General features: G+C 43.8%; 2 protein-coding genes across 10 annotated transcripts in view; both read left to right on the top strand.

Annotated features, from left to right (window-relative positions):
* The window catches only part of LOC114870649 (coiled-coil domain-containing protein 85A-like), a 115,435-nt gene that overhangs the window by 38,367 nt on the left and 50,450 nt on the right, over positions 1 to 26,618 (top strand). For 2 of the 8 annotated variants that reach the window (XM_055502831.1, XM_055502829.1), the window contains one exon: positions 1,888 to 4,454. The exons of 3 other annotated variants lie outside the window; for them this stretch is intronic. In XM_055502831.1, coding sequence (XP_055358806.1) covers positions 1,888 to 2,062 — 175 coding nt within the window. In that variant the 3' untranslated portion in view covers positions 2,063 to 4,454. Of the gene's footprint in view, positions 1 to 1,887; positions 4,455 to 4,600; positions 6,302 to 6,423; positions 6,849 to 7,120; positions 7,185 to 7,304; positions 7,453 to 7,528; positions 7,622 to 7,731; positions 8,036 to 8,192; positions 8,412 to 8,505; positions 10,723 to 26,618 lie in introns of those variants that run through there. 3 more of the 8 variants (XR_008692681.1, XR_003788404.3, XR_008692682.1) reach the window with 3 other exon arrangements.
* The window catches only part of LOC129603092 (uncharacterized), a 64,851-nt gene continuing 54,551 nt past the window's right edge, over positions 16,319 to 26,618 (top strand). Inside the window, exons 1-2 of one of the 2 annotated variants that reach the window (XR_008692683.1) lie at positions 16,319 to 17,488; positions 22,046 to 25,053. Coding sequence is in view for 1 of the 2 variants with exons in the window: in XM_055502833.1 (XP_055358808.1) it covers positions 16,363 to 17,488; positions 22,046 to 22,215 (1,296 nt within the window). In the remaining variant the exon portion in view is untranslated. Of the gene's footprint in view, positions 17,489 to 22,045; positions 25,072 to 26,618 lie in introns of those variants that run through there. The other variant, XM_055502833.1, reaches the window with a different exon arrangement.

Below are 26,618 nucleotides of genomic sequence, written 5' to 3'. Positions count from 1 at the left end.
AGGAGACGATGGCTGACTCTAGTTTATGGGTGGTGACATAATCAATTAAGTTGATTAATCTGTTCATATTGTTTGTTGACTGTCTACCTTTAATGAAGCCTGTTTGATCAGAGTGAATTATATATGGAGTGATTTTTTCTAATCTTCTAGCAAGTGCTTTACACACTACTTTTAGATCTACGTTTATTAGTGAAATTGGTCTATAACTCGATGGGAGTGTAGGGTCTTTTTCTGGTTTTTGGAGCAGGCTTATGAAGGCAGAATTCATATTTGTGGGTAATGAATGTTGTTGTTTAATTTCAGCTACCATTTTGTGAAAGCTGGGTGCCAGCATGGACCAGAACTCTTCATAAAATTCAGTTGGGAATCCATCTGGTCCTGGAGCTTTTTTATTGGGCATCTCCTGCAGAGCTTTATGTAGTTCTGCCAAAGATAACAATGCGTCTAGAGTTGTGGATTGTTCTTCATTTAGCTTTGGCAGTTCTAGTTTATTCAGAAACGCCTCTATGGCTGAGGTGGGTGGATCTATTTGGGACGTATATAACTCTTGGTAAAAGTTTTTAAAGGTATCATTTATTTCATGGGGATCATAAGTAATATTCACTTTCTTATTAGTTATTAAATGGATGATTTGTTTCTCTTTATCATTTTTTAGCTGGTTAGCTAAAAATTTACCACATTTGTTAGCATGGTCAAAGTTCTCCCAGCGTAATTGATTTATCTGGAACTGAGTTTTGCAATGAATTATATTTTTAAATTTCAGCTTTAGATTCCTTAGGTCTTCTAGGACATTATTGGTTGGAGAGGCAGCATATTTATTCTCTAGAGATTTTATTTTTTGCTCTAATTCTAATTCAAGTAGCATGTCCTTTTTTTTCTTGTGCGATGAATATGAAATAATTCTTCCGCGCAAAACTGCCTTTCCAGTCTACCAAAGAACACAGGGTGAGGTTCCCGGTGTATTGTTGATTTCTATAAAGGTTGCCCATTCTCTCCTGACATAACTGATGAAGTCTTGATCATTGAGTAATGATGTATTAAGCCTCCAATTCTTGGTTGATGGTTTGACTGTCTTAATCAACGAAGTGGACATTGGTGCATGATCCCTGATTGTGATAGAATGAATATTGGTGTCAGAGACATCTTGTAAGACTGAGTTATTGTGACAAACCGCCAGTTTGTTTCCCACTGAGCAGCCCCGGTCTGTGCGCACACACAAACACACACACACGCACCAGCTGATTGGCCGCAGAGAGCGGGTGCACACGCAATCGTGCGGCCATTTGGACATTTCACCACCATTACATCTTGTTACGCCGTTAGACTAACCACATACACTTGTCACTTTTGTTGGTTTTGGTTTCTTGTGTCAGTACTTACGTGTCGGGAGTAGTCGGACTCCCGCGTCGCGCCGGCAAAACCGGACAGCTGGGCGACGCTCACTTTTGACGTCATTGCAGTGTCGCCTCGGCGCGAGGCGCGGGTCCGACAAAACCACTTTTGTTTGTTGTTATTATTTGGTCCTAGTCATTATTTGTGGGGTATTCTTGTGTTATGAATCTGAGAATTATTGTGGGAATATGGGCGATTGATTTATACTTGTTTAAAGGTGAATATTGGGATTATAAATGTTTAGTTTCCAGAACGTTCTGGAGAATGGTTCCACCCAGTTGAAGGGGGCGGGGCCAGGCCTTTAAGAAGAGTGGCCAAACTCCCTTGTGGGGGAGAGTGGACTGGACGGAGAGCGAGTTGGTTTGTGAGAGAGTGTTGACGAAGAGAAAAGACATTCCTTTTATTTGAGCAGGTTTTTTTTTTCAGGTTGATTTCCTCATCCATAGTTGTCCTTATCATTCTGTTTTTCTTTTTTTTTGTCTGTTGCACCCGCAGGGTTTTTGGAGCAACTGTAAATACTGCACCTGATTCTTTTCTGCACTATACTTTTGGACTGAATAAACTCACCATCTGCGAGCAAGCCATCTTTTTTTGGTTGTTTTTTGCACGGCGTTCCACGTCTCGAGTGAGCAGCAGAGCTCACTCACCACAGTTATTTACTAAAATATAATCTATACGGGAGTGAGAGTGGTGGAATGGCGAGAAAAAGGTATATTCCCTGGATGTAGGATGAAGAGAACGCCATGTGTCACAGAGACCGAGGTCATCCATGTACTGTTTTAAGGTCTGTACTGATTGCCAGTTCCTGTTGCTCCCAGCTTTGCTTAGCCTGTCCAACTCTGGGTTAAATACTAAATTAAAGTCCCCTCCTACTATAAGTTTGGAACCAGAGTGAGCAGACAGTGATGTGAAGAAGCTGTGAAAGAAAGAGGGGTCGTCAACATTAGGACCATACACATTAGCTATGCAATATTCAATGTTTCCTATCAAGATATTAATGATTATATATCTCCCTTCTGGATCCACAATGGTATCGTTATGAGTAAAGTTAATCTTTTTATTTATCAGGATGGCGACCCCTCTTTGTTTAGAACTGTAACCGGCTAAGTAAGCATGTGGGAACTCTGCTGATGCCAGAGTGTAATTTATAACTTTGGGAATATGAGTTTCCTGTAATAAAACAATGTCTGCTTGTAGGGTTTTCAAATGATTAAATATTTTAAATCGTTTCTCCTTCTTATTGATTCCACGTACATTCCAAGTGACAATCTTCAGTGGTGTCATATCTTACCTGACTGCTGTGGATGCAAAGATTAGTCTCTTGTGTCAATCAGAAGAGCCTCATCAAAAAATTGTTCATCATTAAAGGTCACTCCTATTAACACCACGTTCTGTTATGGTGCATTACCCACAATGCATTGTGCTATAAATTTGCATATATTTTTGAACGCTGTAATGTTGACTTAATTTCTTAAAAACACCCCCTCAACTATTAGACAGACCAGGTAGTTTAAAAAAAGCTTAATGTCTACACTGACTCTTATTAGGAATCAACAATGCAATGAACTTATCAATAATATTCATAGAGCTGCTGTGAGCATTAGGAGTTTGACTTGTAAGTCAAAGTGCTACTGAGATCAATCCCTTATCTGCTGCAGCTGCGCCGTTGTCATGGAACAGGCAGGAACCTCCACTGATCAGCACAAAGAGCTGGAGTGAGGCTGATTTCCACCCCAGGTTAACAGGCTTGTTACACCAAAACCATAGAGGTTATCACAAAAAAACTTCACTTTATGAATCCCAAGGCTTCAATGAGCAACTGGTGTGAGTTTTATGCTTGTGGATTGAAAATTGTAGCCACAGTCGAGATTTAAAAATGCCTGTCACTCTGTGATTTTACCCAGAAGTCAGAGAGTATTTTCCATTGGAGTGAATGGGAGGATTTCTGGAACTCTCTGTGCTTTGAGGCAGATACAGACTAAAGCATAGTTTTGATGGCTTAGCCAGGCACATCATTAGTAAGAAGACAAGTATGACTACAAACGAGTGAAGAAAATAGGTTGATAGAGTGAAAACTGTGGCTGTAGTGACGAGTTAAAGAGAAAAATTCTGGCGTAAGAGAGCATCTCTCTACACTCTAGCTGTGACATCTCCCACTCACTTAGGCACAACATGGCCTGGTAGCTCAGTTGGTAGAGTGTCAACCTTGGAAGGCAAAAGGTCTACGGTTCGATCCCCCGCCTCGGCTTCAGGTGTGTCCTTGAGTAAGACACTTCATGCTAACTCTCCAAGCGCCGCTCATGTGGCAGCTCACTGCTCCCCCAAGGGGGATGGGTCAAATGCAGAGAATGAATTTCCCCACTGTGGGACTATTAAGAGTTAATTTCTTCTTCTTTCACACAATAATGGAAAAGCTGAGAATGAGCGCTTTGCAAAGTGAGTGAGTGACATTAGAATGACAATAAACATTTACATAAAACATCTGCGAGGGAACAAGTTTGAATACTGGATGTAAAGTTATAACACATAGTTGCATTGCATCTATTATTTTTTAACAAACCTTTTATATTAAACCATTGTTGTTACATACCACCTGCTAGTAGAGCCACGGAGTTGCTTCCCGGTCCCGGTAGAGCTCTCCGTTGACGTACAGTTTGTCGACGCTGACGACAGCCCTGCAGCCTTCTGCCATGAACCTCTTACGGATGGGGAACAGTCGGCGGCGGCGGTCGAGGATCTCCTTGGGGAACTGGTTGTTTACGCTGAATTTGGTTCCCTTCAGCTGTCTGCCCCGGCTCTTAACCAGTTCCTTCTGCTTAAATTCATGCTGTACAGCAGCTGCACTGCTTCCGATGTCTTCCAACACGTGAAGACAAAAAAGATCCTCACATCTCCCCAGCCAACTGCCCATGACTGTACCTGTTCCACTCCAGGAACTATGCTTTCAACATAACTATGAATCCTACCCATTAATTTTGTGGTCTGCACATTGAGCTGTGAAGGTAACTTATCCAGCATTATAGTGCTGGTGCATTGGTTGACAATAAAGTTGGCTTTCACTATTGCTGTTTCAATAAACTACTTTTTATGAGGGAAAACAGACAAGTGTTTTATAATGTATGAACTATATTTGGGGTATTGCCACGAAAACAATAATTTAGGTATTTCACAGGTGTTCTAAGTCCAACATAGGTGCCTTGTCCCTCAGGAAACACTGCCCTGATCCAGACCAGGGAAGGTGGGATGACAACTTGGACTCTTTACCCTAGAAGTCCCCAGCACCAGCTCACAAGACTTCTAGGCTAGATACCTGCAACAACTTGAGATACACACAGACATAGTTCTGAAAAAAACAATAACTACATTTCTATTAGTTACATATTAGCACTTGATATATCGTACACCTTACTAAAAGCAATTAAAAGTATATTAGGTCAATATGTATTTAGAACCAAAACTATGTTTGTAAACCAGAGTTCCCAGGTATGTTATGATTAATCTAAATAGTAAAATGTTCTAAAATTGTTTATGAATTTCTGAGATACTGATTTATTCCATGCATGTGTAATTGTCTGATATACTGTATATTAAATGTGTTCTGTAATGAATACACATTCAATCATACTGGCTCCAGTCCTGGATCATCAACCATACATGACAGTAGATGTATGCAATATCTTGACTGCAACAGTTGCTGTTGTCTCTGCAGGCATTCACCGTTCCCACATTGGCACTTAATTACAGACAAATACGGCAAAATATAAGGTGCAGCTGAAGACCCCATTATGGAAAAATTATTTTGACACAGCAGCAGAACGAGAAAGAAAAAAACATGAGTTTATATTAGTTTATCAAGCTATGCTCCCAAACAAGCTGTAGTCCTGTTATGAATATTCTGTTATATTAATTCAGGCTGCTTATCGGCAACCATTGGTATTAGCATTAGCAGCTAATCAAGTTGCATATTATATAAATCAATAAATTAAATTAAATGTGAAATTGCCAGTTAGACGTACCTTGCGTATGGGGTGCCAAATGTAAAAAGAGCACCTATAACTAGTTTTCTCAGATTTAGTTAAATGACACCACATGTTTTCTCACATTTAGTTAAATGTTCAAAAGTCTAAATGTTAAATGTAAATGTTAAATGTAAATCTAAATAATATATCTAAATGTAAATGTTAAATGTAAATTTTAAATGTAAATGTTAAATGTAAATGTTAAATGTTTGCCGAGTGTAAAACTGAATATTCATGATATATGCAAACACTCTCCACCCCTACCCTCAAACGTCACTCGTGGTGCTCATCTCAGATCAGTGACACGGACTCACACACCTCAAGCTGTGCGCACAGCCCCGCCCACATCTGACTCTGGATCGGCGGACAATACTGGAAAGAAAGCTGAAGTCTAATGAAGCCATCATGGCCGTCAGCTCCGGCTCCCTCCCGTTATCGGAAATTGAACGGGCTGTAACGGCAGGTGTGCGGGCTGCACTTCAAGCTGCTGTTCCGCAGGCGTTGAATACACCATTAACGGTGAGTTAAGTAGGTTTGAATGGAATATTTCTATTGGACCTGTCGGGAATTACAGTTAGCTAACTTTACTAGCTAGCCGTCTTACGTAAGGTAGTTGCAAGCTACAGTATAAACGAAGGTTTTGTGACCGATACTCTTTCTCTAAGCTGTTCAACTTTATTAAACAACTCCTTATTCTATTCTGCTAATTTTTGCTTTTAACTTTTTTTAAATGGGAACATTGTATGTATGACTATCTATGACTATGTATTATGAAAGTCAATCAAAACTGTCAATATTAAAATACAAGCTCTTATTTCAGGTCTCCACACTACCAGGTGACACACATAGGCACTGCCAGCCTAGCTACTGCTGTCACATCACTGAGATCAGTAAGTGATGCTGTGGTTACAAGTGTCTGAACAGCATTACATGTCAGCCTAAATGCATATAAGCATTACACTGATTACAGTTCACTATACAACGATATTCTGTCTGCTTGTTTTCAATACAGGTGCCTCTGCCATCCATCCCTGGACGTCACGTGCATCGATCCAGACACATAAACAGAAAGCATGTCAAAACATACACAAAGGAAGTTGTGTGTTTGCCTTTTTCACTGGAGTCATCACTCTTTGGTATTCACAGAGGAGATCCTCGGAGTAGGTCAGCTGACCTTGCCTTATTGGAAAAATGTCATTTTCTACTGAATGGACTGAAGACCAATTAAGCTGAGAAATAACAGCTATTTTCAGACGAGTATTTGGGTTATCAGAACACCAGTTATTACCGTTTCAGTTTTTGAGCACCATCAAGGGGTGCAAAAAACTAATGAAAACACAGGTCACCTCCAATTTCCCCTGGGGTGGTAAAGAAGTTGCGTCCATGTGTTCCAACTTTTGTATGTACATCATGGCAGTAATGGAAGCTCCATCACAGGTGAGCATGTTGTTGCATAAATTGCCAATTTAAACTTGTTGGTTTAACTACAAATGATATCTCTTCCTCTCTGCAATCATTAAGCCTTATGTAATTTAATGTTTATAAGGTCATTTTGACTACACACTAAATGCACAAAAAAACTGTTTAATATTCAAAGTCAACCTGGAGCACATAGCTCAACCCAAAACCCACCTCTAAACACAGGATAGAAACTATAACTTTTAACATTGCTTTTTTCCTGTTATGTATATCCTATCCTTTTTATACAGAATTTGCTTGTGGAACTCTCTGATGACAGTGATTTTGAAAGCCAAGCTCCACAACTAAGGAGATGTGAGTAGAAAGAAAAGAAAATGTCTCTCTTGCAAATCACAACTAATCTACAGTAGGTTAGATGGTAAGTTCATTTATTTTAATAATGTGGTTATATTAATGACAGATTTTTTCATACAGCAAGACGGACAAATGTATCATCCATATCCCAGAGGGAACAATATAAAAGGCAGGAGGGTGAAGTAACCAGGCCTCAAGCTGACATTGAGATGAAATTACATGAACAGCAAGGACCGAATCAAGCTACTACTCACTTCACAGATTTTATGTATGAATGTGTTTATTCAGTTGTTGTAGGCCGTTTTATGGTATGGAATTTATTTTTACCTTTCATATATTTTTAGTCCTGTCTATGTTGATGATGAAGAAGCCATTGAGGAGGCCATCAGACGCAGTCTTTCAGAAGAGGCAGGATCTTCATCCTTACAGGATTCAAGGTAATCTTACATGGCATACATAACATTTCAGTAAAGTATTTGTAGTGTACCTCTCAGATGGACATTAATTTTGATTTTGGTTTGTTTACTTTTGATCACTTATCTTGAAGATTTGCAAGAACACTGTCCAAAGAAGAAATAACTGGAATTGTAAAAGCACACAGTGAGAGGGTTGTTACGACATCTCACAAGCCAATCTACATCAGTCAAGGGAACCTGTGGACAACTACCCTCAGACAGTTTAGCAGACAGAGATTTGCTGAGAGCACTCACATGCTATATGTGACCTGCTATATGTGACATTTGCCAGTGATGAAGACATCACTGAAGATGCTGAAGACCTTATAGGGCCTAGGCGGGAATTCTTTCGTCTACTTGTAAAAGCCATCTACAAGGAGAGTGGAGCTTTTGAAGGTGCTTTTTCATAAGTTGCCCTAATTACACGTTTCGATTATAGGACCTATCTTAATAGGAGATAAGATCAAAGTTAGGGTTGTTGGTTTTGATTTTTATATACTATTAACATGTTTTTGTATTTATTGTACTGTGCAATATTTTGTCATTTTCTTAGAGTCTTAAAATGACTTTATTCCAAGACCCAACATTACTCGTGCAAAATGGATTGTATCACACTATTGGACAGATGATGACCACAATCATAGTCCAGGGTGGTGAGCCTCCAGCTCTGCTTTCCCCTCTTGTGGTGGGCTACCTCTTGACAGGGCACTTTCAGTTCAATGTGACTCCAGATGATGTAGCTGACATGGAGCTGAGAGAAGCCCTCAAGAAGGTATATGCATGGCCCTAACCTCAATATTAGGAGCATTTATGTTAAACGAGTGCCTCTTTTAATTCATGGTTGTGTTTGCTTTATTGACCTTGAGGTTGATCAAGCTGCATCAAAGGATGAGTTGGATCAAGCCATCGGATACTGTGAATCATGGCAGAACTATATCGAAGGTCTTCCAAATCCAGTCACTATGGACAACAAGGATGCATTTGTGAAGAGTGCAATGCTTTTCCATGTTCTTATACAGTGTCAGGAACACATGGAGGAGGACCCAAATGCACAGCGCACTCGAGAGCTTGATGAAATAAACTGTGTTTATTGTATCGGTGTAGTTAAGCAGCCCAGGTCATACACGGTGTGTCTCAGTTCTTCAGGTACAAAGAGAGCAGGCCAGGTCAGGTCCGGGAAACATGCAGGAGTTCGGTACACAGATAAACTCGGCAGAGGTACAGGCAAGGGCTAGACAAAACTCAATGGTCAGACAGTCGTACGGTTTACCACAAAATCCAGAGCGAAGGTACAGACGAGGTTCAGGCAGGAATCGGGGTCAAAGACAGGCGCGATCAGAAAACAAGACAACTCGACCCGAACGCTGGAATGCGGTACTAGGACTCGACAATCTGGCGATGTACTGGGGTGAGAGGTGATGCTTATATACACGGTGAACTGATTACTAATGAAGTGCAGGTGTGGATAATGACCGGTGGAAACCATTCCATTATAAATATTATATATTCCACACTTGCCGTTACAGCCTATTCAATTTCCGATAACCGGAGGGAGCCGGAGCTGACGGCCATGATGGCTTCATTAGACTTCAGCTTTCCCTTCAGTATTGTCGCCGATCCAGAGTCAGATGTTTAACTAAATGTGAGAAAACTAGTTATAGGTGCTCCTTTTACATTTGGCACCCCATACTTGCGCCAGTCAAAGTGTAACCACTTTAACCTTCCATTCAACTTCAGAGACAGATTTTGGATCAAATGTATGGTTGAACTCCACTACGAGGACAAGGTAGCCAGTTTCGCTGTTACAATGGATTCAGTGACTATGACGTTTGATCCGGCGGCGGATCACGGCTATGCGCTTCCTCAAAGGGGTGTGGCGATCAACTTTGCTTGAGACACACTCCTAAAACAGAGCGTTGTGGACGAGAGCTTAAAACACACATTTTCAGACGGGCCGTGTGGGCGATCTACGGTGCTTTTTGGCATGAAAGGTTACAGACACCTTACTGAGACATCGAGGTTCAATTCTTTAGCATTGTGTAGCATGAAAAAAGCGTGAGCATGGACCTTTAAATATTCAGCTTTTCCTTTTTTTGTTTTCTTTTTTTAGTGTGTATTGCATGAGCTAGAGTGCGTGATGTCACAGCTAGAATGTGATGGCTCGTTTTCACTCTATCAACATAATTTTATCACTAAATCATAGTCATACTTTCCTTCCTTTTAATGATGTGTGTGGCTAAGTCATCAGACCTATACTTCAGTCGCCATCGACCTCAAAGCGCAGAGATCCATTTGTCTTTGAGACTTTTTTAAGAAAACAGAAGTATGACATTTTCAAATCAAGCCACAATTTTTATTCTTCAAACATAAAATCCACACCAGTTGCTCATTAAAGCCTTGACATTCATTAAAATTAAGGTATTTTTGTGATAGCTATTATGGTTTTGCTGCAACAAGCCTGTTTAGCAGGGGCGCAATGATGCTTTCTCAAAGCAGAATGAAGCAGATTTCAGATTTTTGATTTTCCCGCCTTTCGTCTGCATGACTACGGAACAACTGCAGCTTTGATTGACAGGTAAACCTCCTGATGCTTAGTGTAGCACCTCTATGCATATTATTGGTTAGTTCATAATATTTGACACACACTTCCTCTTAATGTTTTTTTTGTGTGTTCTGTCCAGCAGTTTAACAAGCAGCATATATTACACTGAATGCCATATTGTGATGAACAACCAGCTGCTGAAACCAAGCAAATCTGGTAAAACAAGTAAACAATCGGTGCAAAATAAATAAGCAGGGATGTACCTTAGGCTAACACATTCATAACTAAACAACTGTTGTACTGGAGATTAATACTAATGCCAATAATAGTGTTAAGGTATGTGCACATACTCATACACACTCCAATCGCACCACGCGCACCGCTGGCTAACGGTGTGTCCCCCGGACAGTGTTCCCCCCACCCTAAATGTCTTTTTTGCAGTTAAAACTGGATGGTGATCTCTACACCAGGACCAGTAGGCGAGGCCACAACTGACCTCAGCCCCACGCCCCAGTGAAAGAGCCCACCCCTGGCCCTGAATGTATGTGTCTACAGATGGAGCGGTTCATTTTCGCTAAATTCAGTCGACTGTCAGTCACTCTTCTGACGCTGATCACACACTTATCACACCCTCATCAGCCGACTGTCAGCAGCTCCCCTCCTTGGTCTGTCTGGGGAAGGTGTTAAAAATGTTAATGAGGCCACCCCTTATTTTAGCACCAAAGACGCAATTCCAGGGTAAAACCAAAAGGTGGAGCTTTAGTATCTGACCCGTAGAGTTAGAGTCAAACAGCAAGTATAGGCACAGTTCTGAGAACAGAACATAGATCTGATAATGTCAGTTCTACACTGTTTGCTAGGGCAGACAGACAAACAGACAGACAGACAATAGTCTGTGTAAACAGTGAACTAAAAAGTTGAGAAAACTGGAACAGTTGACTTCATTTCAGAATTGAATGTTGTACTAACTTTTTTTTAATCATAGATAAGCATCGGCAGCTCACGCTACCACAGCTGCCAAACTACCTTCTGGAGGTTTATCAGTTACTGGCTGTATTAGGTTGAGTTGGACTTCACAAATGAAATTATTAAATTCTCATTCTATATATTATTCTTATTCACTTGAATGTAGTGTGTGTCAGTCTGCCTGCTTCAGGAGCTGTTTTAAATTAAAAAAAGAACATTTCAATGTTCTAATCAAGCTTAGATGAACATAACAATAGAGAGCCTCTTTTCAGACAGAACGGCCATCCACAGCACCAGTTAGACTGGTTTCACACCACCCCCTTCTCCCCAAAGCACCAGAGTCCTGCAGTGCTGTTACCTGATGTAACCAGATACATTTGTGAACTACTTCATCCATCCATCACTTATAAGAGCCTAGTGGTTAAAGCACACAACTTCTCACCCACAGTTTTTAATTAAACTGTTTTTGTTAGTTGGTGGTTTAAAATAAGAAACTTTTATATCCTAAAGCCATAGACTTAACACTTTCTTTTTAACAAGTTTTATTCACAGATTTTATAAACGTCCAGTTCATTTGACCAATTTCTAAACCAAGTTGTCTGAAAGTTGGATCACTACATCCTTTTAGAGCAGAAATGTTTCTCAAGGAGCTTCTACATTATATGTCCTTCATGGGGGACATGGTCTTCACACCTTCTCACAGTCCTTTGTTCAACTGATGAGCCAGTTCTTTACAGGTGTGAAGTGAAGCCTATTGTAAATAGAGGATAGTGCCTTTACTCAGACTGAAGGTTCCTGCACTTTTGGTAATGTTTCTGCTTTAAGAAAAGTCTGTAAATTAACTTGAAAATTATTGAACAGTCACAATCAGCCGATTGCTGTGACATTTGGCAGTAAAAGGTGACTGAAATGACACAGAACTGAAAGAATATCAGCTGGCATAACTCATAACACATATGTATGCAGATCTCTGTATTTTGTGTCACTTGAATTTGTGTGGTACACAAAAGACACCAGAGGCAAGTTTACACCAGGAGTCTCTAGCTGGGAGCTTCTGTGCCTTAACCACTAGGCTGTTGGTTCTCTGAGGGAGACGTACTGTATGGACAGTAACTAAATTCCTTCATACAGCATTATGTTAACAGAGCCTTGATTTGAGTGGAACCTTTAAAGTTATGGATCCATGAAGAATTTTCTTTTTAAGCAGTTTACAAATATATCTGGTTTTCATGGCTCAGGTGAAGTTGTGTGGAAGTTGAGTCATGTCAACTCTTTCAGTCTGGTGTCCTTCTTGGGGGAGGGTTCATCACACCTACTCACTTTTGTGTCTTTTGTTCACGTAACGAGCCAGTTCTTTGCAAGTGTAAAGTGAAGCCAAACTGGAGGATAATATGGAACTTCCCTCAGACTGAGGAAGCTTTTGGTCTTTGTCAGTTGTAAAAAAATGCCAGTAAATTTAGAGCTAAACATTACAATACAGTAATACATACAATACAGTATAATTAAAACAAATAAAATATCCATGTGGATGTTGACTGAATGTTTGACTAAAGGGCGTTGTAGTCATAACACCTGTAATTTTCTACTTGCTTAGACATTAATAACTTTAAGTTCAGTTATAAACTACTTTACATTTAAGACGCTCATTTCTGTTATCTCTCGCTCTCTCTCTCTCATATATATGCTTTATATACACATACTCTATTCTCACCCTCCGTGGGTGGTCTCATCCACTTTCCAAGCTCGGGTCCTCTACCAGAGGCCAGGGAGCTTGAGGGTTCTGCGCAGTATCCTTGCTGTTCCTAGGACTGCACTTTTCTGGACTGAGATTTCGGATGTTTTTCCAGGGATCTGTCGTAGCCACTCCTCCAGTTTGGGGGTCACAGCCCCCAGTGCTCCGATCACCACAGGCACCACTGTGGCCTTCACCTTCCAAGCCTTCTCCAGTTCTTCTCTGAGCCCTTGGTATTTCTCTAGTTTCTCATGTTCCTTTTTCCTGATGTTGCCATCGCTTGGTATTGCCACATCCACCACTACGGCTTTCCTCTGCTCTTTATCCACCACCACAATGTCTGGTTGGTTCGCCATTACCATTCTGTCTGTCTGGATCTGGAAGTCCCACAGGATCTTGGCTCGCTCGTTCTCTACCACCTTGGGAGGTGTTTCCCACTTTGACCTTGGGGTTTCCAGTCCGTACTCCGCGCAGATGTTCCTGTATACTATGCCAGCCACTTGGTTATGGCGTTCCATGTATGCTTTGCCTGCCAGCATCTTACACCCTGCAGTTATGTGCTGGACCGTCTCTGGGGCCTCTTTGCACAGTCTACACCTTGGGTCTTGTCTGGTGTGGTAGATCTGGGCCTCTATGGCTCTGGTGCTCAGGGCCTGCTCCTGTGCAGCCAGGATGAGTGCCTCTGTGCTGTCCTTCAGCCCAGCCCTTTCAAGCCATTGGTAGGATTTGTTGAGATCAGCCACTTCAGTTATGTTCTGGTGGTACATCCCGTGCAAGGGCTTGTCCTCCCATGATGGTCCCTCTTCCAGCATCTCATCCTCTGTTCTCCACTGCCTGAGACATTCACTCAGCACGTCATCTGTCGGGGCCTTCTCCTTGATGTACTTATGAATCTTGGATGTTTCATCCCGGATAGTGGCTCTCACGCTCACTAGTCCTCGGCCTCCTTCCTTGCGGCTAGCGTACAGTCTCAGGATGCTGGATTTGGGGTGGAACCCTCCATGCATGGTGAGGAGCTTTCGTGTCTTAACATCTGTGGTCTGTATCTCTTCCTTTGGCCACCTTATTATTCCCGCAGGGTATCTGATCACTGGCAGGGCGTAGCTGTTTATTGCCTGGGATTTGTTCTTGCCATTGAGCTGGCTTCTTAGGACTTGCCTTACTCGTTGGAGGTATTTGGCTGTTGCCGCATTCCTTGTTGCCTGTTCAAGGTTGCCGTTTGCCTGTGGTATTCCAAGGTACTTGTAATTGTCCTCAATGTCTGCTATTGTTCCTTCTGGGAGTGAGACCCCTTCTGTGTGGATTACCTTGCCTCTCTTTGTCACCATCCTCCCACATTTCTCGAGTCCGAATGACATCCCGATGTCCGAGCTGTAGATCCTGGTGGTGTGGATCAGCGAGTCGATGTCTCGCTCACTTACCGGCTCACAGCTTGATGTCATCCATGTAGAGGAGGTGACTTATGGTGGCCCCGTTTCGGAGTCGGTATCCATCGCCAGTCTTGTTTATTATTTGGCTGAGGGGGTTCAGACCTATGCAGAACAGCAGTGGGGACAGTGCATCTCCTTGGTATATGCCACATTTGATGGATACTTGGGCAAGTGGCTTCCCATTGGCTTCAAGGGTGGTTCTCCACAACCTCATCGAGTTTGCAATGAAGGCCATTAGAGTTCTGTTGATGTTGTACAGCTCCAAGCATTCAGTGATCCATGTGTGTGGCATTGAGTCATAGGCTTTCTTGTAGTCGATCCAGGCTGTGCACAGGTTGGTGTGTCGCATTCTGCAGTCTTGGGCGACTGTTCTGTCTACCAGGAGTTGGTGTTTGGCTCCTCTGGTATCCTTACCAATGCCCTTCTGTGCTTCGCTCATGTATTGACTCATGTGCCCACTTATCTTAGCTGCGATGATGCCTGACATGAGCTTCCATGTTGTGGAGAGACAGGTTATTGGCCGGTAGTTGGATGGGACTGTACCCTTTGAGGGATCCTTCATTATCAGGATCGTTCGCCCTTCGGTTAGCCATTCAGGGTGAGTCCCATCCCTTAGCAGCTGGTTCATTTGTGCTGCCAGGCGCTCATGGATTGCAGTGAGCTTCTTTAGCCAGTAGGCGTGGATCATGTCAGGGCCGGGTGCTGTCCAGTTTTTCATACCTGAGACTCTATGTTGGATGTCTGCCACTGTGATAGTCACTGGATTCTGTTCAGGGAGGTTGCTGTGGTCTTCCCTCAGATCCACCAGCCACTGTGCATCACTGTTGTGTGATGCCTCCCTTTCCCATATACCCTTCCAGTACTGTTCAGTTTCCAGCCTTGGTGGGTCTGCTCTGTTGTTATTACCCTGCCATTGAGAGTACACTTTCGCAGGTTGTGTTGCGAACAGCCGGTTTATTCGTTTGGCTTCGTTATCTCTGGTGTATCTCTTTAGGCGGCTGGCCAAGGCTTGTAGCCTTTGCTTGGCAGTTTCGAGTGCTTCAGGTATGGTCATCTGGCTGTACCTCTTAGGCATTGGTCTTTTCATTGCACCTCTCTGGGCCTCTGTCATTTGGCTCACTTCCTTCCGAGCTGCCTTGATTTTTGCCTCCAACCTTCGTTTCCATGGTGGGTATTGTTTCTCATGGCTCCGATGGTTGCTCTTATAACCAAGCACCTGTAGGATCACTGATGCTGAAGCGTATATCAGCTCATTGGTTTCTGTGATTGTTGTGGTAGGGATGCTGCAATGCTGCATTCACATCTTTCATGAGACTTTCTGATGGTACTTCACTTAGCCGTTGTAGTGGGGTTCGGGGTTGCCTGTTCAATCTCGCCATGATCTCATCAGGTCAGTCGCTGCCTCGCTCAGCGTATCTGTGCTTATTGGGGCTTCGTACCCAATTTCCGGTTGGGGAGATGGTGAAACCTCCCCTCTGACCTGGCGTCCTGGCTCCCCCTTGCCGTAGCATTTGTGTTGTATCTCGTCAATCTGAAGTTGTGATAGCAGTTGCCTTTTGTGGATGTTGGAACACTGAGCTACTAGTTGCTTCGCCGTCAGCCTTGAATGTGGGTTTCTCCGTTCCCATTCACCGCACATTCTTTGCATGTAACCCCTCTGACTAGGGTTACTTGAGTAGTAGCATTCCAACAGAGCCTTGTTCTCGCATCTCAGCCATTTCTTTCTTGTTCCAGTAGCCCACTTCTCGCCAAGGTGCTCTGGTTCCCCAACACCTGACGCAGACCTTGTTAGACCGGGCGACGTCTGATATATATCTATCTATCTATATATCTATCTATCTATCTATCTATCTATCTATCTATCTATCTATCTATCTATCTATCTATCTATCTATCTATATATATATATATATATATATATATATATATATATATATATATATATATATATATATATATATCGGTAAAGTCACAGGACTTGCATGCGGGGGGTTCCCGGTTCCCAGTGTGGGTCCTTGGGCAAGACCCTTCAAGCTACCGCCTACCTCATATCATGAGAGACAATGAACCACATGAGATACCGGCTCAGACGTCGCCCGGTCTAACAAGGTCTGCGTCAGGTGTTGGGGAACCAGAGCACCTTGGCGAGAAGTGGGCTACTGGAACAAGAAAGAAATGGCTGAGATGCGAGAACAAGGTCCTGTTGGAATGCTACTACTCAAGTAACCCTAGTCAGAGGGGTTACATGAATAGAATGTGTGGCGAATGGGAACGGAGAAACCCACATTCAAGGCTGACGGCGAAGCAACTAGTAGCTCAGTGTTCCAACATCCACAAACGGCAACTGCTATCACAACTTGAGATTGACGAGATACAACACAAATGCTACGGCAAGGGGGAGCCAGGACGCCAGGTCAGAGGGGAGGTTTCACCATCTCCCCAACCGGAAATTGGGTACGAAGCCCCAATAAGCACAGATACGCTGAGCGAGGCAGCGACTGACCTGAAAGATAAGATCATGGCGAGATTGAACAGGCAACCCCAAACCCCACTACAACGGCTAAGTGAAGTACCATCAGAAAGTCTCATGGAAGATGTGAATGCAGCATTGAGAGCGATCCCTACCACAACAATCACAGAAACCAATGAGCTGATATACGCTTCAGCATCAGTGATCCTAGAGATGCTTGGCTATAAGAGCAACCATGGGAGCCATGAGAAACAATACCCACCATGGAAACGAAGGTTGGAGGCAAGAATCAAGGCAGCTCGGAGGGAAGTGAGCCAAATGACAGAGGCCCAGAGAGGTGCAATGAAAAGACCAATGCCTAAGAGGTACAGCCAGATGACCATACCTGAAGCACTCAAAACTGCTAAGCAAAGGCTACAAGCCTTGGCCAGCCGCCTAAAGAGATACACCAGAGATAACGAAGCCAGACGAATAAACTGGCTGTTCACAACACAACCTGCGAAAGTGTACTCTCAATGGCAGGGTAATAACAACAGAGCAGACCCACCAAGGCTGGAAACTGAACAGTACTGGAAGGGTATATGGGAAAGGGAGGCATCACACAACAGTGATGCACAGTGGCTGGTGGATCTGAGGGAAGACCACAGCAACCTCCCTGAACAGAATCCAGTGACTATCACAGTGGCAGACATCCAACATAGAGTCTCAGGTATGAAAAACTGGACAGCACCTGGCCCTGACATGATCCACGCCTACTGGCTAAAGAAGCTCACTGCAATCCATGAGCGCCTGGCAGCACAAATGAACCAGCTGCTAAGGGATGGGACTCACCCTGAATGGCTAACCGAAGGGCGAACGATCCTGATAATGAAGGATCCCTCAAAGGGCACAGTCCCATCCAACTACCGGCCAATAACCTGTCTCTCCACAACATGGAAGCTCATGTCAGGCATCATCGCAGCTAAGATAAGTGGGCACATGAGTCAATACATGAGCGAAGCACAGAAGGGCATTGGTAAGGATACCAGAGGAGCCAAACACCAACTCCTGGTAGACAGAACAGTCGCCCAAGACTGCAGAATGCGACACACCAACCTGTGCACAGCCTGGATCGACTACAAGAAAGCCTATGACTCAATGCCACACACATGGATCACTGAATGCTTGGAGCTGTACAACATCAACAGAACTCTAAGGGCCTTCATTGCAAACTCGATGAGGTTGTGGAGAACCACCCTTGAAGCCAATGGGAAGCCACTTGCCCAAGTATCCATCAAATGTGGCATATACCAAGGAGATGCACTGTCCCCACTGCTGTTCTGCATAGGTCTGAACCCCCTCAGCCAAATAATAAACAAGACTGGCTATGGATACCGACTCCGGAACGGGGCCACCATAAGTCACCTCCTCTACATGGATGACATCAAGCTGTACGCCAAGAGTGAGCGAGACATCGACTCGCTGATACACACCACCAGGATCTACAGCTCGGACATCGGGATGTCATTCGGACTCGAGAAATATGGGAGGATGGTGACAAAGAGAGGCAAGGTAATCCACACAGAAGTGGTCTCACTCCCAGAAGGAACAATAGCAGACATTGAGGACAATTACAAGTACCTTGGAATACCACAGGCAAACGGCAACCTTGAACAGGCAACAAGGAATGCGGCAACAGCCAAATACCTCCAACGAGTAAGCCAAGTCCTAAGAAGCCAGCTCAATGGCAAGAACAAATCCCGGGCAATAAACAACTACGCTCTGCCAGTGATCAGATACCCTGCAGGAATAATAAGGTGGCCAAAGGAAGAGATACAGACCACAGATGTTAAGACACGAAAGCTCCTCACCATGCACGGAGGGTTCCACCCCAAATCCAGCACCCTGAGACTGTACGCTAGCCGCAAGGAAGGAGGCCGAGGACTAGTGAGCGTGAGAGCCACTATCCGGGATGAAACATCCAAGATCCATAAGTACATCAAGGATAAGGCCCCGACAGATGACGTGCTGAGTGAATGTCTCAGGCAGTGGAGAACAGAGGATGAGATGCTGGAAGAGGGACCATCATGGGAGGACAAGCCCTTGCACGGGATGTACCACCGGAACATAACTGAAGTGGCTGATCTCAACAAATCCTACCAATGGCTTGAAAGGGCTGGGCTGAAGGACAGCACAGAGGCACTCATCCTGGCTGCACAGGAGCAGGCCCTGAGCACCAGAGCCATAGAGGCCCAGATCTACCACACCAGACAAGACCCAAGGTGTAGACTGTGCAAAGAGGCCCCAGAGACGGTCCAGCACATAACTGCAGGGTGTAAGATGCTGGCAGGCAAAGCATACATGGAACGCCATAACCAAGTGGCTGGCATAGTATACAGGAACATCTGCGTGGAGTATGGACTGGAAACCCCAAGGTCAAAGTGGGAAACACCTCCCAAGGTGGTAGAGAACGAGCGAGCCAAGATCCTGTGGGACTTCCAGATCCAGACTGACAGAATGGTAATGGCGAACCAACCAGACATTGTGGTGGTGGATAAAGAGCAGAGGAAAGCCGTAGTGGTGGATGTGGCAATACCAAGCGATGGCAACATCAGGAAAAAGGAACATGAGAAACTAGAGAAATACCAAGGGCTCAGAGAAGAACTGGAGAAGGCTTGGAAGGTGAAGGCCACAGTGGTGCCTGTGGTGATCGGAGCACTAGGGGCTGTGACCCCCAAACTGGAGGAGTGGCTACGACAGATCCCTGGAAAAACATCCGAAATCTCAGTCCAGAAAAGTGCAGTCCTAGGAACAGCAAAGATACTGCGCAGAACCCTCAAGCTCCCTGGCCTCTGGTAGAGGACCCGAGCTTGGAAAGTGGATGAGACCACCCGCGGAGGGTGAGAATAGAGTGTGTTGTGTGTGTATATATATATGCTTTATATATATATATAGTACACAAACCTCATGCACTTCCAATCTGCCTGTGGGCCTGGATCACTTCTCGACCTGGTGCATGAATGTGCAATTGCAGTAATTTCTTAAAAAAGGTTTAGGGGGTGTTAACAAGGCAGCCATGCATTAAGTATATCACAGTGGGGGGTCATGACTGGTGTAGGGGGGCTAGGTGGGATGATACCTAAGTCATGCTAATGTCATGACAAGATCAGTGTGAAATCCTGCAGCAACGAGGCAACGAAAATTTGCCGCTCCATCTGTATGTATGAAGAACTTTGGGAGATCACCAATTCCCAGATGGGTCCAGCAGACAAAGCCATCAATGTGAAGGCTCTGTCCACTGGCCCCCCCGGAGGGAGCCCACAGATTCCTGGATGAGTGTGTATGACTAATGCAATTAAAACCGCAGAGCATCCCACTTGGGAGGGACGGAATCACTTCCCGGTAGCCCTGGCCCCTCCATCAGCAGGACGCCCCTTGCAGACCTAAGTGGATGAATGTGGTGAAATGTAGTTGGGAAGCAGAGCACCAGGGTCCGCAGAGCCAGGTTCCCGACTGCCCATGCTCACCCAATGCAGTGCTCCACTCAAACCTACACACATAGTCTGCGGTTGTGCATTGAGGGCCAACCTCCGCCCAGGGTCCAATGAAGGCCGCTCTGAATCATTTTAAAATAGAAGCACCAATCCATTTTTTGTTTTAACACTATTATTGCTTTGGAATGGGTAACTGTCACAAGTAATGAGACTATTTTACAATTTAGCAATTACCCACACACACCTATTTCATATCCTTTCAAAATAAAAGCACCAATCCAGATCTTTAGCAATATTTCTGCTTTTGAATGGTTAATTGTGACAAATAATGAGACTATTTTACAGTTTAGCTATTAAGCACACACACATCCTGACGCCCAAAGACTATTTTACTGTTTAGCAATGACTATTTTTTCTGTTTAGCACAGGCTTCCTTTACATCCTTTCAAATTAAATGCACCAATCCAGAACTTTAGCGAAAATAGCAATATTTCTGCTTCCAACTGCTTTATTATGACTAGTTAATTTATTTATTATTTACGATTTAGAAATTGCCTACACATGCTCCTTCCATATCCTTTCAAAATAAAAGCATCCATTCAAATTATTAGCTTTTTAGTCATTTTTATGCATCTGAATGTGTAATTAATAAGACTGTGTCATTGTTTAGCAATTGTCCACACACGTTCTTTAAATCCTTTCAAAATAGAAGCAACACTATAAAACTATAACTTTTATAGTAAGATTTCTGGATTTGGAGGGTAAATATGACAAATTAGTATTTTATAATTTAGCAATTACCCCCACACACAGTTCTTCCAAATTCTTTCAAAATAAAAGCAACAATCTAAATCTTTAGCCTAAATTGTTATGTTTTTGGTTTAACTAGTTAATTATGATTACTGAAGATCCTTCCTCCAAAGCTCCTACTTTTTTCAATTTAAAATTCAACTACTTCCTCTGCAGCTACTTTCGGCTTTATTCAATATTTCCACTATTTAGTTATTCTTTCAGCTCTTTAACTCAAAACTATTTCATTATAATATTTAGCTCTTTTGATACATTTAGCTATATCACCTCAAACTAAGCAAACCTTTACACACTTTCTTTCATTTTCAGAATTTCTCTAATTTCAGCAAATCTTTTTCAAGTTCCCTCCTGTTGAAATTCAACTACTTCAGCTTCTTCTGAATTTCAACTCTGTTAAAACAAATCCTAATTCTCTTCAGATACCTTAATCTATGCTTTCCAGGCTTTAGCTACATTCATCTATGTTTTAAATGTTTCAGCTACTTTCAGAAATTCTTTAGAAATACATTTAGCATGGATACATTCATGGATACATGCATTTTGCTCTGGAAATGCTTTATCTACGTATTATTATTATTATTATGTACGTTATTCTGCTTCTCTCTAGTTCCATATCCTTTCAGCTACAAAAACCATTCAAATATCAAAATATTAGGGCTTTTAAGGAGTTTGCTTACATACAACTTTTTCATTCATGTTTTTCAAGTTATTAGTTTTTTTTCATAAAATTTTCTCCATTGGAAAGAATGGAAAACCTTTTTCAATACTCTTCAACTCTGTCTTCTTTCAGCTTTAACTACTTCACAGCATAACTTAAGCTACAGACACCGTTCAAACTTTAAAACAGTCATTAATTAATAAAAAAACATTAATTTTCCCTTCAGCTTTTTTAATATGTTAAATAGTTTTTGATCTTTAGCATTTTAAATATTGGCTGTTTTTTGGTAAATATTTAGCTTTTCTATTAGTGTCTATTGTGTGAGCTATTCAATTCAATTCAATTCAATTTTATTTATATAGCGCCAAATCACAACAAAGTTATTTCAAGGCACTTTACAAAGTAAGGTTTAAAACCTCACAACTAAACCCAACAAATCCCACATACAGCAAGCAATTTGACAGCAACAGTGGAGAGGAAAAACTCCCTCTCTAACGAGGAAGAAACCTCCAGCAGAACCAGACTGGATGTGGGCGGCCATCTGCCTCGACCGGTTGGGGTGAGAGGATAGAGAGAGAGAAAAGCACAGCAACAGCAACAAGCAACAACAAGCAACAACCGAGCACAGGCAGGATGGTAGGACCAGGGTCTGGATGCAGGCAGGATGGTTGGATCCGCAGCTGCCCATCACAGACACCAAACTTTGAGTCCAATGATACCTGTAGGTGAGGACAGAGTGGGAGAGAGAGTGGGGGGAGAAAGAGAAAGAGAGAGGAGAGAAGCACAACTACTGAAGAGAAAGAGACAAGGTTAGTTATACATGGGACAATGATGGGAGGTTATTGGACAGAGGAGGTAGAAGGAAACAGAGGAGCTCAGTGTATAAATTAAGTCCCCCAGCAGTCTACTGAGGCCTGTTTGTGAGATAGTCCATGAACCACTCTGTCAGATGAAGGTCCACACCAGCCTCCTCCAGTTTGTGTTTCAGAAGCACCGGCTGGATGGTGTTGAAGGCCCTGGAGAAGTCAAAGAACATGATCCTCACAGTGCTGCCGGGCTTCTCTAGGTGGGAAAGAGCTCGATGTAGGAGGAAGATGACTGCGTTGTCTTCTCCTATGCCGTGTCGGTAGGCGAACTGCAGCGGGTCCAGGTAGGTTCCCACCGCAGAGCGGAGGTGACCCAGGACCAGTCTCTCCAGTGTCTTCATCAGGTGTGATGCTGCTGGGGTCTTTGACGTGCGGTGTCTTGGGCACTGGTACCACGCAGGAGGTCTTTCAGAGCTGTGGTACCACCCTCAGCTTGAGGCTCAGGTTGAAGACATGCTCCATAACTCCACACAGTTCGCCTGCACAGGACTTTAGGAGTCTGGAGCTGATGCCGTCTGGTCCAGCTGCTTTCCTGGCCTTGATCTTCCTGAGCTCACTTCTCACCTGGGTGCTGGAGAAGGATAGGGGTTGAGGGAGTGTCTCAGTGTGGTGTGAAGTGAGGGGGTGTTGTTGGGATGAGTCACCAGTCGTCAGGGCTGAGGGTAGAGGGCTTTGTGTAAAGGTGTGAAGGGCTGTGGGGGCTAGTAATCCAGTGATATGAGGTGACAAGAGGTTTGGAGGCAGCTGCTGGGAGGTGTGAGTGGGTGCTTGGTCAAACCTATTTAAGTATGAGTTCAGCTCGTTGACCCAGCTCAGGTCCCCCTCAGCCTGTGGGTGTGGAGCTTTGAAGCCTGAGATGGTTTTCAGGCTCCTCCACACCTCACTGACATTGTTCTGCTGCAGCTGTTCCTCCATCTTCCTCCTGTAGCTGGACTTCCCCTCAGGGATTTTCCTCCTCAGCTCCTTCTGCACCCTCCTCAGCTCCTCCCTGTCTCCTGATTTAAATGCTCTCTTCTTCTCCTTTAGCAGAGCTTTAATATCAGAGGTGACCCACGGCTTGCTGTTGGTGAAACACCGAACCCGCCTGGAGGGAACAGTGTTTTCACAGCAGAAGTTTATGTAGTCCGTTACACAGTCTGTTATTGCGTTTATGTCCTCCCCATGTGGGTCGCAGTGCTCCGTCCACACAGGGGTGTTAAAACAGTCCCTGAGAGGCTCGTCGCTCTCAGCTGTCCACCTCTTCACTGTGCGGGGTTCTGATTTTAACTATATTTCTAAGGTGGAAGTAGGCGGTTCTGAAGATTTGTTTAATGTATGATGTAAAAGAGAGATCCTGGTCAAAGATGACACCAAGGTTCCTCACAGTAGAATTTGAAGCTAATGTTATGCCATCCAGGGTGGCTAGCTGACTCAATAGTGTCTCTCAGATTTTTAGGACCAACAACAAGAATCTCGGTTTTATCTGAGTTTAGTTGAAGGAAGTTTTGGGACATCCAGGATTTGATGTCTTTTAAACAACCCTGAATTTTGACTAGTTGTTCTGTTTCATTTGGTTCCAAGGACATATATAGCTGAGTATCATCTGCATAAAAATGAAAATTAATAGAATGCTTTCTAATAATCTCACCTAGAGGAGACATGTATAGGCTAAACAGAATTGGAACCAGCACAGAACCCTGTGGTACTCCATAGCTAATCCTTGTGCATGTGGAGAATTCATCATTAACATGAAGAAACTGGAATCTGTTCAACAAATAGGATTTAAACCATCCCAATGCTGTTCCTTTAATCCCAATTCTATGTTCTAGTGTCTGTAATAGAATGTTATGATCAATTGTATCAAATGCAGCACTAAGATCTAACAGGACAAGGACAGAAACTAGACCATTGTCCGAAGCTAATAGAAGATCATTAGTGACTCTAACCAGAGCTGTTTCTGTGCTATGATGTTTTCTAAATCCTGACTGAAAATCTTCGTACAGGTTATTCCCACTCAGGTGGTCAGATAATTGTTTAGCCACAATTTTTTCCAAAATTTTGGAAATAAAGGGTAAATTTGAAATGGGCCTATAGTTGGCTAGTCGTCCAGGGTCCAGGGTTGTTTTTTTCAATAGAGGTTTGACCACAGCCACCTTAAAAGCCTGTGGTACATAGCCTAGTTGTAAAGATTGGTTGATTTGATTTAATATGGACGAGCTGATTAAAGGTAGAACTTCTTTGAGTAATCTGGTTGGGATTGGATCTAAAAGACAAGTGGACGACTCGGAAGAGTTAATTTTTTAATTTTTTTTTTTTTGTTCTGTCCAGCAGTTTAGCAAGCAGCATATATTACGCTGCTTGCTAAATTCAGTGTAATATATATATATATACTCTTCCTGATTTATGGTTTATTTAATGGTTTATTTAGCTAATCCAAAATGTGTGTGATGTTGCTGTGTTGGTGGACAGGTTAGGTTTCTGCTTTAGGGTGTGTATGCGGGAAGGTGGGGGGGGGTTAAGGGGTGCAACCAGCTGCTGAAACCAAGCAAATCTGTTAAGTAAACAATCGGAGCAAAAAAATAAATAAATAAATAAAATAAATAAGAAGCATGGATGTACCTTAGGCTAACACATTCATAACTAAACAATTTTTGTACTGTGGTTTACCTTGGAGATTAATACTAATACCAATAATAGTGCTAAGGTATGTGCACATACATAATTCAAACATATACATACAATATACATACATATGTGCATTATTATACATATCCCATACTACTTAATAAAAGTCATGACATACAACACCACAAATTCCATATTCACACATTATTCATATTGGTAGTGATAAGTATCAATAATACTTACAGTTGGATTTGGAAAGTGTCCCACTACAAGGTTAGTAAGGCTGTAGCTTGATATTATTCACCCAAAGGGTGAGGCAGACGTTGGTGCATGAACAATGCCACTTGTGGAAGCCAGGGTGATGTGAGGGGCTCCGCCACTACGCCCATCCAGCAAGCAGAGGAAGGAATCCCAGCAGCCAGGGAGCCCACACAACTTCAGTTCCAGGAGGGCAGGTGTTGCTACCCAAGCCGCCCACACAGAGCCCCCCAGGCAGAGCTGCCACAGAGAGACAGCACCCGAGGCCAGAGTGGGCCACCGGGGGTCAACGCTGTCCGCCCCATGAGAACCAGGGGCAAACACTCCCCCCGGCGGTAGGGTCGGCCTGAAAGAGTAGAGCCCGAGGACCCACTGTCCGTAGGGAGCCCGCCAGAAGATGCCCCCGCGCCCAGAGTGGGGCCCGCCCCTAGTCCACCACCCCCACATGGGCGGAGCGGGGCCTACCCCATCGGCCCGACCTCATCCCCTGGCACCACACCGGCCTGCAGCACAAGGCCAGCAATTGGTGGGGGTCAGCAGAAAAGAGACCACCCAGGCAGACGATCATCGTACCCCGGGCGAAAAACTGGACCCCCCACACTTCAACCGCACCACACGCATACCAACTCACACAAACACAGACACATACACCCACCCACATGAGCAACACGCATCATCACATCAACACACACGCACCATAGACTCTTTCACAACAAACTAGTCAATCATACGTGAACCAATGCGCTCTCAGATACATTCTCGCACCCACACCATTCGCTTGATCACATTCGTGGGGAGGGTAGGTCTCCGGCCTGCCGTCCATGTGGCCCCAGGCAGGGACCGCAGCTCCTCCCGAGCCCCGACCAACCCCCCCAACCCGGGGGAGGCAGAGGGCAGCAGAAAAAGGTCCCCCAGAACCCTGCAACCCAGCTTGGACGTGAGTGTGTGGAACTAAAGTGCACTGAAGGTGGGTGACACCTCCAGGAGCACAACCGCTGGCTGACGGTGTGTCCCCCGGACAGTGCCCCCCCTCGCTCTAAATGTCTTTTTGCAGTTAAAACTGGGTGGTGATCTCTCCATCAGGGCCAGTGGCCGAGGCCACAACTGGCCTCAGCCCCAGGCCCCAGTGAAAGAGCCCACCCCCGGCCCTAAATGTATGTGTATGTAGCT

Source organism: Betta splendens, chromosome 15, assembly GCF_900634795.4.
Source record: "Betta splendens chromosome 15, fBetSpl5.4, whole genome shotgun sequence".
NCBI classification, from domain to species: Eukaryota; Metazoa; Chordata; class Actinopteri; order Anabantiformes; family Osphronemidae; genus Betta; species Betta splendens.
The sequence above is the reverse complement of the archived record's forward strand: the minus strand, read 5'-3'. Positions and strand labels throughout refer to the sequence as shown.